Consider the following 16,681-nt stretch of genomic DNA (forward strand, 5'->3'; position numbering starts at 1 on the left):
GCTTCTGCTGTTGCTGTCGGCATCGACATCGACATCGACTAGAGTTCAAGTTGTTCGCGCATCTCTTCTTCGTTCTGCATTGCTTTAATCGCTGCATTGTCATCTTTGCTGACTACGGGTATGTATCCCCCCATCCCCCCTGCTGCTGAGGCTCCTTCCTTTTCCCAATCATCGTTTGCTGGTGGTTCTGCTACTCCAGCTCCACCGATTGCTGGTGCTTCTACTTTCCCGATCCGATCCACCGCTTGCCGCTGCCGCTACTGCTACTCCTTCTTCCTCTCCGTCTCCGTCTGCTTCTTGTAGTTGTTCTTCTCCTCTGCCCAATGGCGTCGTTGTAAAGTGCAGGCATTGTTGCTGTGCTTGTTCTGACTGCTGCTGCTGCTGCCGCTGCCGCTGTTGTTGGTATTTCTGTTTGTGGGAACGAGCACACATAGCAGGAAAACTATTTTCAAATTGGAAAGGTTTTGCACTTCACCAACGCCGCCGCACTGTCCGCGCTGCGCTGCTGTCGCGGTGCAACCTCTTTCGCCTCTTCTCCCGCCACCACGTCTTCTTGTTAGTTTGTTATTTTAACTATTATATCAATTAGTTTCAGCGTTTGACGAGGCTGCCAGTGTCATGGCGACTTCTTGTCGTTCCTGATTGCCGACCGGCTGCCTGGCTGGGAGGGAGGAAGTGGAAATTCAGTGCAGTACAGGGAAAGCCAGGCCAGGCCACGCCATCAGCCTCCCCTGCCACAGCCGTTGCAATTCAATGCTCTTCTTAGCTGGGGTTGCAACTCGATGGATATGTCTGTACCTACAAATAACAATACAGGAAAAAACAAAACAAACGGCATTCATTTAGAAAATATGTAAAGTAGACTCGACTCTCTTCGCCCTCTCTGGTGCGTTGGCATTTAAATGAGCGTGAAGCAGCAGAAATAACAATGAAACAGGGTTAAAAAGGTGTTCCGGCTCCATTCGCTCGTTCCTTCAGCTGAAAATTGGAGACAGGGAGAGAGAGCAGAGAATTGTTAATTTACAGAAGCACCAGCAGGTGCTGCAGTTAGACGCCCACGCAACAGTCGAGTCGAGTCGAGTAGTCGTGTCGTCGTTGGTTGATTACTGCCTGGTGTGGCTGGTCACAAAACAACAAGCACCGTTACTCTCCATGCATGGAAACACTTACCCGCAGGCGCCAAAGCCTTAGCAAACACAGCCAGCCCTGTTGGATTTTCACACGCTGGCAATCCATTGCATTGCAGTTTCCATTTGTTTTTGTCAACCCAGGCCCAGGCCGTGCGCATTCGATTTTTAATCGCGTGCGACTAGCCCATAAATTGGTGGCCCGCTGACGCTGGCGCTGCTGCTGCTGCTGGCTGTCACTAGCTGCAGCCTGACACTCCACTCTGCTCTGTTACAGTCCCGTCCCGATAAAATGGCACTCAACACACACAAATCACCGATCCGATCCCAGCGTCAAGCTACTGTCCGCAACCCGCGAGACCCGGGCGAGATGCGGGCTGCTGGGCGCTCGAGGGGCGTGTGAGCCGAGCCGCCGTGCCAGCGAGTTACAACAGTCATCGGTTAAAGGCCATTGACTCTTTTTATTTCTTCTTTGGTTTTGTCCAACTTACTACACGCCCTCATTGAAAGCTGTATGCTACCGCTACCGCTGCTGCTGCTGCTGCTGCGGGGCGTGTGCCATTATGTGGGTCACGGGTCAATCATGCAATACGGAATCCAATCCCGTCATATATGAGAATACGTTTCCCATAATTAATGCGTCTGCTAATTGCCCAAGACCCACCCAGCGTTTCTCCTGGGGGGAGCGATTGGGATTGGGATTGGGAGTGGGAGTGAGAGTGCTGGCTGCACTGCTGGCTGGAGTGCAATTTTCGACAACTGCGTTGCTCTGCTCTTTCGGTTCGTTGTGTTGACCCAACTTAATAGACGAGCATGAAATCTAGTCACGAACTTAATCATGAACAACCGTGCACTAGATCCATGTTCGCCGACAAAATAGAGTCAGAGAAGAGCAAACGCTGCCGGATCGGGCCCAGGCTCTGGCACTGTTACGGGGTCCATCCTTTCTTCCTCCTCCAAATGATGATTATTGCCAGTGCACGACTTTCTGTGGCATTCTTCGCCCGAGAGACGGGCGATTGGTGGTGATTGGGTTTAGTTTTGGTTTTAGATCGGGTTCTTTTTTTGTTGTTTTTGGTATGGCATGGCATGGCATGTCATTGCTCTCGTGCCCGGCAACAATTTTCGATTGTGGGCCCGACGACGTTTGATCGGTTTTCATAGCTCAATTGGGTCCGAGACTGCGACTACGCCCGTCCACTTCCACCCCCCCCTGGGCTGTGGGGAATGGGTGGGTTGGGTTGGGGTGGGGTGGGGTGTAATATGAATGAATCAAGCTCCAAGCTTCGAATTAAGGTTTATTATTTTTTGTGCCCGTTCGCTCTTGTTATTGTTGGGTTTTCTGCTGATTTATACAATACTATATCTCGCCTCAACCGCCAGCCGCCAGCCGCCACCTTCCCTTCGTCTTTCAAAAGCCGACAACGTCGTATTCGTCGACGTCGCCGTCGTTCTCGCCCCGTCCGTCTTTCGATTGTTTAAGAATTGCGGCGTTGTTGCAGTTTGAATTTCTGCTGATCTGGGCAAAAGTTCTCAAAAATAAAATAAGAGTAGGGCAAAATCCGATATGGCAACCGAATGATTCAACGGAAACTGTTTGTTGGTCCCCATGGCAAGACGTAGCACCACCTCTTATTAATCTGAACTATGGCAAGTCTTCCCAGAATTTTCAGCAATTTGTTCCGGCAGAAACCCAACCGAGAGAGGGGCGGAGCAGGAACGAAGAGGAGGAAACATCACCCAGCAGTAATGGAGGCGGAACTACAAACATGAATACACACACACACACACATGCACGGGCGGCGGACTGAGTGGTTGAACTCTTAACCTTTTCGTTATAGTTATAGTAACAGAAACTACAGACTCGAACAACATTTTCCACATTTTCTCAAGCGATTCCCCAATTAATTTGTGAGTTAATTTCGGGCCTGCCATGTTATTTTTTTTTTCCATTTTTTGTTATCTTCGTTCTTTCTGTTCTTTGAATTCACTCCATTCCATTCTTCTCATTTCGCCCCCCACTCTAATTTCGTACTATACGATCTTTTAATTTCATTCTTTCTGCTTTCCTAATTTTGTTGCTTCTGTTCCTGGCTCTATTCAAAAAAAAGTGATCCACATTAGCATTAATGGTAATTTAGTGCTGAGTAATAAAGATAGATATCCAAATAGCCCACAAATGTGTGTGTGTCTGTTTGTGGGTGTGTGTGTGTGTGTGTGTGTGTGTGAGTGTGGGGGATCTGTTCTGTTTCTCCCTTTCTCTTGTGTTCATTCGGACAGGTGGTTTCGTTCTGTCTGGCTGGCATTGCGTGCGTGTAAGAGAGGGCAGTTGACTAATTACCTTTTTCCCAAACAGGCCCAAACAGGTGGTGGCTCTTTGGAAATATACATGGGAGAAACGGGACGGGATTTGCAGGACGGAAATGTGAATGAAACACTTCCACGTATCGATACGTATCGATGGAGGCCAACACGTGCATTCTGTTGATTGAACTACCGTTATTAATGAGTGTGGATCTAGTCACAAATACTAAGAAAATCAATGTGAAACACTGGACCCTCACTCACTAAAAACAGTAATATGATCGCGAACTTAAAACCACTTCATATGGGACTGAATGATTTTTTTCTTTCAGTTTCGATTTTTTTTCTTTCTTTCTTTTCTTTAATTTCAATTATTAAGCGATAGTGCAAACACAACAAAACACAATACACAATGTGCTTGCTCGGTCGTCGTCGCTCGACCCATTTTGCTACACAGTTTTTTCCTCTTTTCGTTGATAAGCCGGGAGTCTCTGGAGCAGGCGGCGGTTCTGCGTGTCTTATCAGTGGAATACAGAACCTACATACACTCGTTTTATGTACATACATACATGGTTTAACTATTTCAACGAAATGTCCGTGCGCTTGATCGTTTCCAATTTAAAATTCGACGAATTTCGAGGCTGTGTGGCAACTCCGACAAAGAACCGCTTATTGGCAGGCGCAAAAATATAGGGAAAATTGAACGTAGTATATAGGTTTTTTTTTCGCCTGCTTATATACATACCAACACAGACATGGCAGGCAAGCTTACACACACGCGCGCGGTCACAGCTATGGAGAGAGCAAAGCGATGGAGCAAGAGAGAGAGAGGCAGAGACTACTGGAGTGAGCGCCGTTGTGTGAGTGAGTAACGATCGGGGCAGCGCTGCTTTTATTTTTCAAGTATGTCTTGCTGCTTTTTTGCGGCTGTTGTTCTCGTTGTTTTAGTGATCTTCTTCTGTCTGTTCTTTGAATTGAGGAAGAAGTATGGCGAATTACACACAAACACACCAATACATGCATACACACGCACGAGGAGCCTGGTCCGGTCCGATGTGATCTTTCACGTTATTCGTCTCGTCAATTTCGTTTCGCGAATTCATTTTTATTAAATCGCTATTGAAATTAAATCATTTCTAATTAGGCGCTGCATTCGAGGCAAAAGAGCAGAGCGTCGACCAACTTCATCCGTCCCGTCCCCACTCATTCGGTATTTCGGTAAAGTCTGTGCTTGCGAGTGTGTGTGCGTGTATCTGTTCATGATCGTACTGTATACTGTACACTCGCCTCGGCTTGTAATTTGAAAAAACGGCACAGCCACATCATACAACGCATACAGGCACAGAAACACACTCACACAAGCGTAGATTCGCGGCAAAGCGACTGACGCGGGCCAGCGGATGAGAACGAACACGCGTTTAATACTATTTAGTTCACGATTTGTTTATAACATATTTTTCGCCGGAACTACACTTGGGATTAAACATTTCTTCTCGAAAACAAAGGCGGCGGCGGCGGCGCAGAAGCAACAAAACCTCTATTCTGTTAAGCGCCTGGTATTTATACGGGGACCATGATGAAATTTGACAAGGTGGTGTATTCCCGCAACGCGCTCTCTTCTCTCTCACACATGACGTCAGAGCGATCTCAGCGGGGCTGATCGTAGTGCACTCGAAAGAGAGAATCGCGTTAGGTTGGCAGCCCCGAGAGTGGTGGCATGATGAAAGTGTGCAAGGTGGTTCGATCCCGCAACGCGCTCTCTTTTCGGAGCTGCTCAGTACAACAGAAAATACAACAACAGCTTCGTTGCGATTGGACTTGTGTGAGTGATGAATTGAGAGGAGAGCGAATACAATACACCACCTTGTATAATTGAACTCTAGTCACATACACACAGTTATTGCTGAGCGTGAATTTCTCTCCCTAGTGTGCGAGTGTGTGTGTGTGTGCAATCGTGTGCAAATGATACACAGAAGAATTATATCAAAGGCAGAGAAAAATAATGATGACGCAGTGAAAAAATTATATTAAAATAATTACAACGGCGCGTTCGTCGACTTCGACAAGAGATCGGAGCGTCGTGGCCATTGAGAGGGTTGTTTCTTGAGGAATTGTAGTGGAAAGGTTTTCCAGACGTTGTATGGGTATACATATGTGTACGTATGTATGTACATACGATTTAATGTACAGCACACACATACTATGCGGCATTCCTGTTGCTTTTTTGTTGTTGCCAAAAACTAAGGGCGATATCTTTGCAGGAAGGAAGGGAAGGGTTCTGCCCTGCAAGTTGCTGCGTTGTCTGTCTTAGCTTTCCCGCCCTCCTGCGCCGGCGCAGCTGTTGCCGCGTCTGTCTCGGAATGAATCCCATTATCCGAACTGCCCAGCGGGAAGAATATTTTCGTTGTCTTTCCGTTTCTGTTCGGTTTTGTCTTTTTCCCGTCCAAGGTGACACAGTTTTGCGTATCGGCTGCGTCTTCTCTTCAATGAAATTGTGCCGAGTTGGACAAATTTGTTGTATTTAAATACGATGCAGTATTTTCATTCATTTTCCGCTTCCTGCACTTAAGATTATTCAGTGACGTGTGCAGGGTAGTGGTCCCTGTTCGGGGGAGTACTGCTTCCTGCGACTGAAAGGTCTTCTCCGAATTCACATTTATTGAAGATTGTACTAATTGGTTAGCTCTGTTGGGGGCAGATCGGGTCATGTACTACCGTTTGATTGTCAGGGTTCTTCCCCCTAAACATAACCCTATCTCGAAGCCATCTGACAAGCCACGAACATCTTTATAGCCGCTGCTTTCATATCACTCCAGTTACTCCCTCTCTCTTTCTCTGGGGCTGCCTGCCCCAATTAAACGCTAAATTCTTCCCACAGTACCGGGCCTGGGCCCCATCACATAACCCAATTCAAAGCCGAGCCCCAGTCTCAGCTCCAGCACCAGCTCTCCAGCTCTCCAGCACTCCAGCTCTCCAGCTCTCCGGAGCAGATTAAAGAGCAGGTAAAAACGTCAAAGTCGATTTTCCGACTAGGAAATACCCGCTACTTGGATCCATTGTGTGTGCACTAACTAGAAAATTATCTAATTGGGGCCCTAATATATGGTGTATGTACACATATTTCATCACCTTTGCTTCAATAATTATCCGAATTAACCATGTAAATAATCTGGCCACATACAAGCCTGAAACAGATATCTTTATTCCTTCTACCCGTTCCATAGATCTGCACGAGCACAACATACCCATTGACTCCACGGGTACCCCGGGTATTACAAAAAAATCACACACGCCTGGGCTACTTGTCATTGCGAAAACTTTGAGGTGTGTGCAGAGGAGAGGTGTTGGTGTCGGTGTTGGAGAGGTGGAGGTAGGGGTAGAGGGTGTGTGACCCAACCAATCTCTAGCTCCAGCTCCAGCTCCAACTCGGACTCGTATCTTTTATTGTAAATGTCAGTTGTGTTTTTTCCGTTGCCCAACGTGGCCTGGCAACGTCCATGTGCCCCATCTAAGACCCCCAGCCCCATTTCGATCTCCATCCACATCCCCAATCCCCTATCCCCATCCCCAGCCATGTCCGTGTCCGACGTCCACTCACATTAAATTACATACACTCCTTTTGTTTGCAATATATTTAAATTGCTTGGCCGGCCTGTCTAAACAGTCCAAAAGCAGAAAAGAAAGAAAGATCGGCCCATCCAAATCCAATGGCTCAAACAAATGGCAAAGTTCAAACGAGGTTAACAGCATTTCATGCCACTTCCACTTCCATTGAAGTTGAGGCTGTTGCTGTTGCTGTTGCTGTGCTGTGGCTGTGCTGTAGCTGCAGCTAGATGGACGATTCAGCAGGATGGGACACAGGCCACGGCCACCAAAATGGATAAAAAAAAAAACTGTGCAGGCCAACAAACCAAACGAAACCAAACCAAACAAACAAAACCCAGCAACGAACGCAGCCAAAAGCCATCTTAAACGACAGGCTGCGGTAACATGACCATAGAAACGATAGCTCCAGCTCCAGGTCCAGGTCCAGGTCCACGTCCAACGTCTAGCACCGGCAACGGCAAGTCCAATAAATAGACATGAGCGCAAATCTGAAGCCACGGCTTCATATAAAACCTTTCTAACGATCGTTTACCTCTCTCGCGAAATGTAACAAAGGAGTTGGACGCTAAAAAAGTTGCCACTGCAGCGCGGGAGGGGAGCAAGTGATAGGAGGTGGTGGCATGGTGGCATGGATGCTGGCTAGAAGGAAGACCGACCAGTCCGGGCCAAGCCTGTGCCAATGCGCGCCCACTTCCTACTTGTTGCACGCTGCCGCTGCCTCAGCCGCTGCCTCTGCTGCCCACAAAACGTTGCCTAGAAGCTGAGATTTGGTTTTTATGCCTCCTCTCGGTCGTGGCTCGGATCGAAAATGGTAGCTGCTGGGAAGCTGCGTAGCTGTAGCTGTAGCTTTAGCTGTAGAGTTCAGGCCAGCGACGTAGATGGCGGGTAAGCTCTGGGCCAACGTAGTCATTTGGCCCCTTTGCATACGCCACTGTGCCCGAAAAAGAGTCAACGGCGCGACCAGACCAGAAGACCAAGAGACCACCGCTCTAACCGAAAACCTCTAACCGAAAAAGCCAGAGCCAAAGCCAAAGCCAAAAACAAAATTAAAGGAGAAGAAAAGAGTAATAACCAGTTTTTTGTCTCCCGAAAAAGCCAAACAAATGAAGTCAAGCCTCAAGTCGAGGCAGGGAAGCAGAAGAAAAGAAGAGAAGAGAAGAGAACAAGAAGAGGAAAGAACGTACCTCATGTTTACGAGTGGGGAAGCAGAACCAAGCAACACAAAACTTCTGGCCAAAACGAACGAGCGAGCAGCAAGCAGCAAGCAGCCAGCAGACGATCGAGCAATCGAGCGGAGAACCAAGATCAGGGGGCAGGGCAGTGCAGGGGGTAGGGTAGGGTAGGGCAGCGCAGGTCGGGTCGGGCGCTCTTCAGCCTTAACTTGAACGTTAACGGCCATCATCAGATAGAGCAGAGCCCCAGCCAAAGCCACAGCCGAAGCCGAAGCCGCAGCCGCTGCTGTTGCTGTTGCCGCTGCCAGAGACACGGCCAAGAGTCCCCAGCCCAGCGAAAGAGCCAGTACAGTTGAATTGAAGTAAAGTTGCGGCAAACGGGTATTGAGGGAGTTTTAGAGCTGGTACTCATAGTAGGTCTCTGCCACAGCTCCAGCTCCAGCTACAGCTCCAGCTTCGTACCGTACCTTCTACTCCCCATCTCTTCTGGCCTCTGGGGCTGCTCCAACTGGGGTTTCGGTGTGGTGTCTGTCTCTTTTTGTTTTTGTGTCTCTGTTGTAGGAGTTTTGGCTGCACAGAAGTTTAGTTACATGCTCATTACATAGATACAGATACACACACATAGACACCACCACCAAGAAGATACATTGTAGAATGTATGTGGCAGTGGTGGCAGGCCATAGATACATACAATTTATGTATTGCAGATACATAGATACCCGTAGAAGCTGGCTCTGGCATTGGCTCTGACTCTGCCTCTGCCTCTGCCTCTGCCTGTTGCTTGTTGCTAGCCTGGACCTGGCTTGGATGCTGCTCTGCTGCTGCTGCTGTTGTTACTGCTGTTGCCTTTCTAAACTTCGGGCTTTTCCGATCTTTATCGCAGAAGAGTAAAGAAAATAAAAATAAATAAATGCAGAACTCCCACCAAAAAAAGCGGACCATTTCTTTGGCCTAGCTACCCTGCTGTTGGGGATCCTCTTCCTGCCAAAGCGATCTTTCTTCTCATGCATAAATTTCGAACGAAAGCAGCTTCATTTCATCCCATGGCCATAGTCATAGTCATAGTCATAGACATGGCCGGGCATCGGATCGGTCTCCGCCTCCTTCTCCTTCTCCTTCTCGGCGTCCTCCCGTCTTTAGCATCATTAGTTTTGAGATTTTTATGTATTGTATGCTCTGTGCTCTGTGTGCTCTGTACTCTGGTCGGGTCGGGTCTCCTATTGCATGCTGTTAGAGCCGCGATTGTTCAGGATGGGATTTGATTGTGACCATGGCAGTGCCACAATAAAAACTGAAACTCTTCTTCGTCTCCCAAGTCTCCCCCCTCTCTCTATCTATCTATCTGCTGTGTCTCAGGTTTTTTCCGTGGGTCCGTGTGTGGGTAATTGTAAAAACAATTTAGACGAATTTTCCAGTTCAATTGCGCTTTTAATTTAAATTGCAGGCTAACTTGCCTTTGCTGGTTGGCACAAATCAATTGTCAGTCCATTTTGGAGTTGAAAGTTCCATGCGCGAAAATTGCCCAAGATGATCATGAGATGCCATGCCATGCCATGCCATGATCATGGATTGGACTGGAGTGGAGTGGAGTGGAGTGGAATGGAGCTCCCCTTTTCCGCAATGGACAAATGTTGAGATGTCAGTGGAAATGTAAATGGAAATGGAGCTTAGAGCCGCCTCTGAGAATGTCAATTTGGCGGAATTTCGATGGGAGTTAATTAACGATCGAGTGATCGAATTGCTTGTTTGGACTGATCGGCAGATCCTCAGTTACAATACTCCTCAATACACAATATACTTGATCCGAGAATGATATCAGAGATACGAGCGGAATAGATCAAGCTGTGAGTTGAAATAGTTGGATAGAAAGATACAAGAGACAATACGTCTCCTGTGCTGTGCAAACAATAAATTTGATCTAGGATAGATGTAAGGGATGAAGAGGTAGATTCTTCGAGCTCCTATTGAACAGCAGATTCTCAATTGATTGATGTGAGACAGATCTCAGCGATGCGATAAGTACAGATAGATTCATCAAGCTCTTACAGATCAGCAGATCAACATTGAATGGCACAACACAAACGCAAGTACATACATATAGCTCCGACTCAATGGAAGAACCTCTTCCAGCTCTTCAAACATTCTCCTCTTCTCTTTTATAATCCCAGCTCTTCCAATTTCTATTTGTAGAATGTAACAATCATTGATGACTGTTTAATAGGCAAACATTTTGGAGTACTTCAGATTGTGTGGCCGCCTGGAGACTGTCAAGCTCCCTGGTACTTATTGACCACTTGAAGCCTTTCACCATTGCTTCTGCTGCTGCTGCCGCAGACCGGAGCGGAGTTTGATTCTGGGCCGAAACCGAATCTGAAGCTGAAGCTGGGAACAGTAAGCGCCGACTGGCGACTGGGGACTGCACTCGAAGCTGGGTTTCGTTCGGTTCGGGCTCCTCAAGTGAGGAACATTAAAGCCTAAGAACAACAAATCGCCTGCTGCTAAATTTCACTGTTTATTTCTTGTGCTTGAGCTGAAATTAAAAGACTATAAACAATCGTGAGAATGGCACTTGAACATGTTCAAAACTATAATGGCCTAAAACGAAATGTGCAAGAGAAGCCGCTGACGCTGACGCTGTCGCTGCCGTTGCCGAAGATGAAGATGAAGATGGGGATGGAGGAGATGGGGGAAACGACAGAGATGGCAAATGGACAAACCAACAAGCTCCACAGCCACAGTCGCAGTCGCACAACCAAAGCCAAAGCCAACAAACGGAGCGAGCCATGGACAAGCGGCTAAATGAGCAGACAGTCAATCAACTTTTAGTCAAAAGCAACAGCAACAGCAACAACAATCATGACTGGGCCTATGACTATGACGTTGTTGGCATCAAAGAGAAAAGCGCGCGCTCGTCTCGGCTCGGCTCGGCTTGGCTCAATTCAAGCCAAACCAAAACGATCACGAGATCTGGCCAGGTCTCTACTCTGCTCTGCTCTGCTCTGCCTTGGCCAAGATGATTTAAACAGAGCACTGCTGCACTGAGAAAACTATTACAAAATGATCAAAACAACTAAAACAAAATCAAATCAGCCGAAGACGATGCTCCTCAGATGCTGCTGCTGATGTTGATGCTGATGTCGTGGCGGCCTGATCTGTTGGACCTGAAGCGGCAATGGGCTATTGCTATGGCGATCGTATCGTATCGGATTGGATCGGTTCGAGACTCGATTACAATAATTACAATCGGCTACGCGCGATTCACCAAATCACAGCAACAACAAAGTCTCTCTTAGTGGTAGTGTATGAACACATATATCTGCATCTGTATCCGAGTATCTGTGTGTGGCTGTACACACACACAGAGAGAGAGCGAGAGAGAGAGAGGTACGGGACCAACTATTACGTGCATATAAACAATTTTTATAAGAAATTGAAGCCAAGAAGCAGAATTAAAACAAAACTCATCAACGGCATCCACTTCCACATCCACATCCATAGCCAGAACCACGTCGTTGGGGATACGATACCAACACTCACTTGGGAGCTGCTCACACACACTTACCCACACGCACGAGTCAATTGCTGTGTCTGTTGCTGGGGCTGGAGAAAAGAACCGAACCGAGCAGAAAAGAAAAGAAAAGAACAGAACAGAACACGGACAAACGTTCAGACAGAGATCCATCTTCAGCATCTGGGCTCACGCTCAGTTCCCAGTTCGCTGTACCCACTCCCAGCCCCTGCCCCTGCCCCTGTCTCTATTTGAGCATCAAAACAATCTTCAGCTAACTGATCTGCTCTGCTCCGGCAAAAAGGGCCAACACTCACTCGTTCAGCTATGAGCGTGAGCCGGGTATTAGGGATGTCAATAACTTTTAAATGATCGATTTGTCGATTTTCAATCAATTTTTACGATTTTCGCTTAATCGAAGACAAAATTAGTTCTGAAGTGGAAGATCCCTTCTATTTTTGTATGTATCATAGAGATAGAAGTAAGGATGAAGTATAGATGAAAAATAGTTACATGGGTTTGTACATCCCTAAATCTTTGGTAACAGCTCTGTGGCTACCGTGAAAGGAAAGGGTTCGATTCAGCTACAAGCGATTAAGCTGTGTATCTACTAGGCTCCATTTGGCAAAGCGAATCGGGCAAAACGAGAAATTGAAAAGACAGTTACAACGTCATAATGAAGCTCGGGTCTTCCTCCGGCCCGCTCCCCTTTCATCGGGGCGGCCCTGTGCCTGTGCCTGTGCCTGTGCCTGGCCATGCCATGCCCCCTCTCTCTGTGTGAGTGACGACCGCGAGAGCTGTGGCAAAAGTTTACAAAAATCCACAGCAACCGCATGCTACACATAAACACACACACACACCCTGACAGGCAGGCCCGATCGTGATGTTGTTGTATATAGGGGAGCATTGGCTTTTTTTGCGAGATTGAAAAGTACATGGCAACCAGAATGAGAACCTGAAAGATAAGAGAGAAGAGAGCAGCTTGTTTCACGTTCATTTGATTCTGACGATCGATCAGCTGTTCTGCTTACTGGCAAAAAATCGTGATGATTCGCCCATATTCAACCCATATTATCCCTCTTCGAATCGATTAATTTTTGATATACTATGTACATATAAATCTGATTGTTTCCTTACAATAAATTCTGGAGTCCAGACCAACACTGCAGCAGATGTAACTGCACAGCCTCACGGTTCTTCTGTTCTGTTCTGCTCTGCCTTCGCTTCTAGCCGCAGGCACGCACACAATCACCAACTACATGCATTGCCCCCACACACACACCTACGGTACATGGTGCACTTACATTGCAACTGGCTTTTGGTCTATAATTCTTGTTTCTGGTTTTCGTGCTGCCAAGATAAGGAGTGGGACATGGCCAGCGCAAAGCGTACAGCGCACAGCGCAGCATCATCGTCGTCATCATCATTATCATGGAGCCGATGGTGGAGCCGAGCCGCGATGGGGCAACAGGAAACTACAGCAGCATGGCGCTTTGTCTCTTCTCCCAGGAGAAGAGGAAGCGGACCAGTAATATTTACATTTATTGCAAAATTATGCATACTTTTTTGCTGTTTGTATGCAGGCATTTTTATTTGCAGACCATCTTTTTTGCGAATAATCAACCTAAGAATGTATGGCTATGCTGTGCTACGCTATTATTCCAATATGTCATTGCAGCTTTGTCAGTGCGCTGCCCAACACTGGCAAATAGAGTTGCTTTAAATTGAACAATCAACGCCGCGCCATTGACTTGGAAAAATCAACAACGCCATATATTAATGAGTTTGTAATTTGAATAAAATTTATGACGTGAACCCATTTCTATGAGGTCGTGCAATCTCTCTGTGGTTTCCAAGTCTCCTTCCTCATTTGCCTCTTTCTTTATTTCTCTCCGTTTTGGACTCGGGGGGAAAAGCGTTGCGATTGCTACTAATGGCCGGAGATTTTCATGGAAAGTTGGTGCGGTTGCTTGTTGCTTTTTCTTGTTTTATGAAAATTTCACGCTAGTCGAAAAGAATTATTAATTGCGCAGCAGCAAAGGCAACCACCACCACCACCACCGCAACCACCGCAACCACACCATGGCACACAAAAATCCAAAAAGTGGGAATTATGCATCGCTGCGCAGAAGCAGAACGCAGTACAAACAGTCACACACACACACACAGACACATCACACTCACACACATAGAAAAATGAAAAAAACAGCAGTCTGTAAGCGCATGTAAAAATATGGTAAACATGGAAATACGTAATAACAGTGTAACAATAAAGGGAAATATAAAATCAGGTACAAATTTCCACCAAAAACAGTTTACATCGCTCGCTCCGTCGACGTCGGGGGGCCGTTGAGCTGCAATCTAACTGACGACTACAGACGGAATACTGGGACTGGGGGATGGGGCTGGGGTTGGGGCTTTGGCCTGACTTTGACGATTTCGTGGTCACACAGTGTGAAGAATGGCTAGGAAATATTGTATGCACCGTTGTTTGGTGGGCTGTTACAGATTTACAGATTATTGCGCCAGATAACAAATGAAAGTGCCCGGCATTTGTTGCTCCGCTGGCTGGGGTTGTGAGTGGATGAAGAAAACGCAGGAGGAGGTGATTGCCACAACAAAAGAAACACAAAGTTGATTCAACAATTTCCTTTTTTTTTATCTGTAAGAGAGTTTCTGATTCCTACAGAATAACAGTAATTTTGGGTGGGTTTTGTTTTACATATGGTTTATGAAGAAATATCGTAGATCGTGGATAAGCAGCGAAGCTGCGCTTCAGCAATTTTCAGCTCGAAAAAGTGCTTAAGCTAATAAATCATTTGCAGTAACCCTGATTTGTTAGATCTGACAATTGCTTGGAAACTCTATCCCCCGGAAAAAGTTGTACAGCACTGGCCGAACGAAGAAAAAAGAATTTTGTATCGCCCGTGAAAAGATTTTGGGAAAAGAAAAGTGTAGTCATGGCTAACAAATTTGGACACGCTATCTCGAAGCTAATGCAGCTTTCCAAGGGCTATCTGAAACGCTCACCCGTGCGCCCAAAGTCTAGGTTTTCGGCTCCCAACTGGATCCCGGGACGTTCAAAATGGCTGGCTTTCGGTGCTCTGACCGGCGGACTGGGGGCGCTGCTATACGCCCTGGATGCGAGTGTGGATGCCTCGCACGACTGTGTGCACCCACCGAAGCAGTTTTGGAACCATAAGGGTCTACTGTCGGCCCTCGACAAGGAGGCTGTACGCCGCGGCTACCAGGTGTACAAGGAGGTGTGCTCCTCGTGCCACTCACTGCAGTACATTGCGTACCGCAATCTGGTCAACAATTGCATGACCGAAGCGGAGGCGAAGGCGCAGGCCGAGCAGGTGATGGTAAAGGATGGACCCGACGAGAACGGCGAGTACTTTGAGCGCCCGGGCAAGCTGTCCGACTATTTGCCGTCGCCCTATCCGAACGAGGACGCCGCTCGCTCGGCCAACAACGGAGCCTATCCGCCGGACCTGAGCTACATCGTTTCCGCCCGCAAGGGCGGCGAGGACTACATTTTTGCACTGCTGACTGGCTACTGTGATCCGCCAGCTGGGTTCGTGCTGCGCGACGGCCAGTACTTCAATCCCTACTTCTCTGGCGGCGCCATATCGATGGGTCAGGTCATCAACAACGAGGTTGTGACCTACGCTGACGAGGAGGTTGCCCCATCGGGGTCCCAGATTGCAAAGGATGTGGTCACGTTCCTCAAGTGGACCTCGGAGCCGGAGTCAGATGAGCGCAAGCTGTTGCTGATCAGGGTGTTCCTCATTTGTTCATTCCTGATTGGACTCAGCTACTACATCAAGCGCCATAAGTGGTCGGCGTTGAAGTCACGCAAGATTTTCTACGTGCCGGAGGTCAATGGAAACGGAAATGGAAATGGCCAGAGCAAGGGAAACGGCCATGGCAATGCAAAGGCCAAGACCGATGAAGCTTGCCCCAAACATGAGCACAACAAGAAGAAGTGAAATGGCAAGAATAACGACGGAGATTGCAAGCCCAAGTAATCATCATATACTCAAATATTCATTAAATTATTTTCTAATTCGTACAAAAAATAAACATGTTCAAAAACAATAATTCACCGCGCGCTGCAATCGATAACAAGCGATAGACAATCCAGGGCGCCACGAAAATAAATAAATAATAAAATACCAAATTCTTATTTTTACTTTCCAACTCTATTGAGCCGACGGTATATTTAGGTATATAATGGTATATTTTTATCAAATTCTTCTATTAAATTCAATTTTAAAAGATATATAAAGAACTAGTGATATAGAAATTTCCATCCGCAGGTTTTTTTAACATTCAGCATTACCCCTCAACATGACGCGGGATGCGCAACATTCGGCATACCCTATGGAAAAGGATATTATAGAATTGAGAAAATGTTTGTCATCTCAAGCTCCAAAATAAGCAGAAACTAGTCAGGCTCTGGTTTAAAGCTATTTCAACGATATTTTTCGGCTTGTTGTCTTCTTACAGAGACCAAGAATAGGTATCGGGATCGAGATATGTATATATATACAAGAAATTAACCATATGCATGAATATGTCAAAAACAAATCAATATAAGATAACAATCATTATTAAGTACGTTTTCAAACAATTTTAAAACAGTATCCACATATTAAATTAATGAAGTAGGGTATACACCGGTGACATGAAAAATACCTTCAAATACCAGTAACATTGACATGACAACACTGCGACCGTTTTTTTGTTGACCTTTTTTCCTTTAATCCTTGCTGTAGTCAAAACAAAATAAATGGGGGTACTTAAATGTAGCTAATCTTGTAGAACATTTATTCATCAATGATTTAAAATTATGTGGGCAGAGCTAAGGGTTTTAGTTAGTCAGCATTATTCAACGAAATATCAAAATTGAGCAATAGAAACGATTTTTTTCTTACGTTTTATTTGTTTACCTTTTTCGC

The 16,681-nt window shown here is 46.5% G+C and overlaps 1 protein-coding gene across 1 annotated transcript; it reads left to right on the forward strand.

Moving 5' to 3' along the window:
- Nucleotides 1-14,568: 14,568 nt before the first annotated feature.
- Nucleotides 14,569-15,818, forward strand: LOC108157645 (cytochrome c1, heme protein, mitochondrial). Its single transcript, XM_017289792.2, has one exon. It carries the CDS (start codon nucleotides 14,678-14,680, stop codon nucleotides 15,707-15,709), a length of 1,032 nt encoding a protein of 343 aa, XP_017145281.1. The 5' UTR covers nucleotides 14,569-14,677; the 3' UTR covers nucleotides 15,710-15,818.
- The last annotated feature ends 863 nt before the right edge of the window (nucleotides 15,819-16,681 follow it).

This window comes from Drosophila miranda, chromosome 2 (assembly GCF_003369915.1).
Source record: "Drosophila miranda strain MSH22 chromosome 2, D.miranda_PacBio2.1, whole genome shotgun sequence".
Taxonomy (NCBI): Eukaryota; Metazoa; Arthropoda; class Insecta; order Diptera; family Drosophilidae; genus Drosophila; species Drosophila miranda.

What these genes read in the sequence shown, in the direction of transcription:
- LOC108157645 (XM_017289792.2), top strand. Translation starts at nt 14,678, where the DNA reads ATGGCTAACAAATTTGGACACGCTATCTCGAAGCTAATGCAGCTTTCC.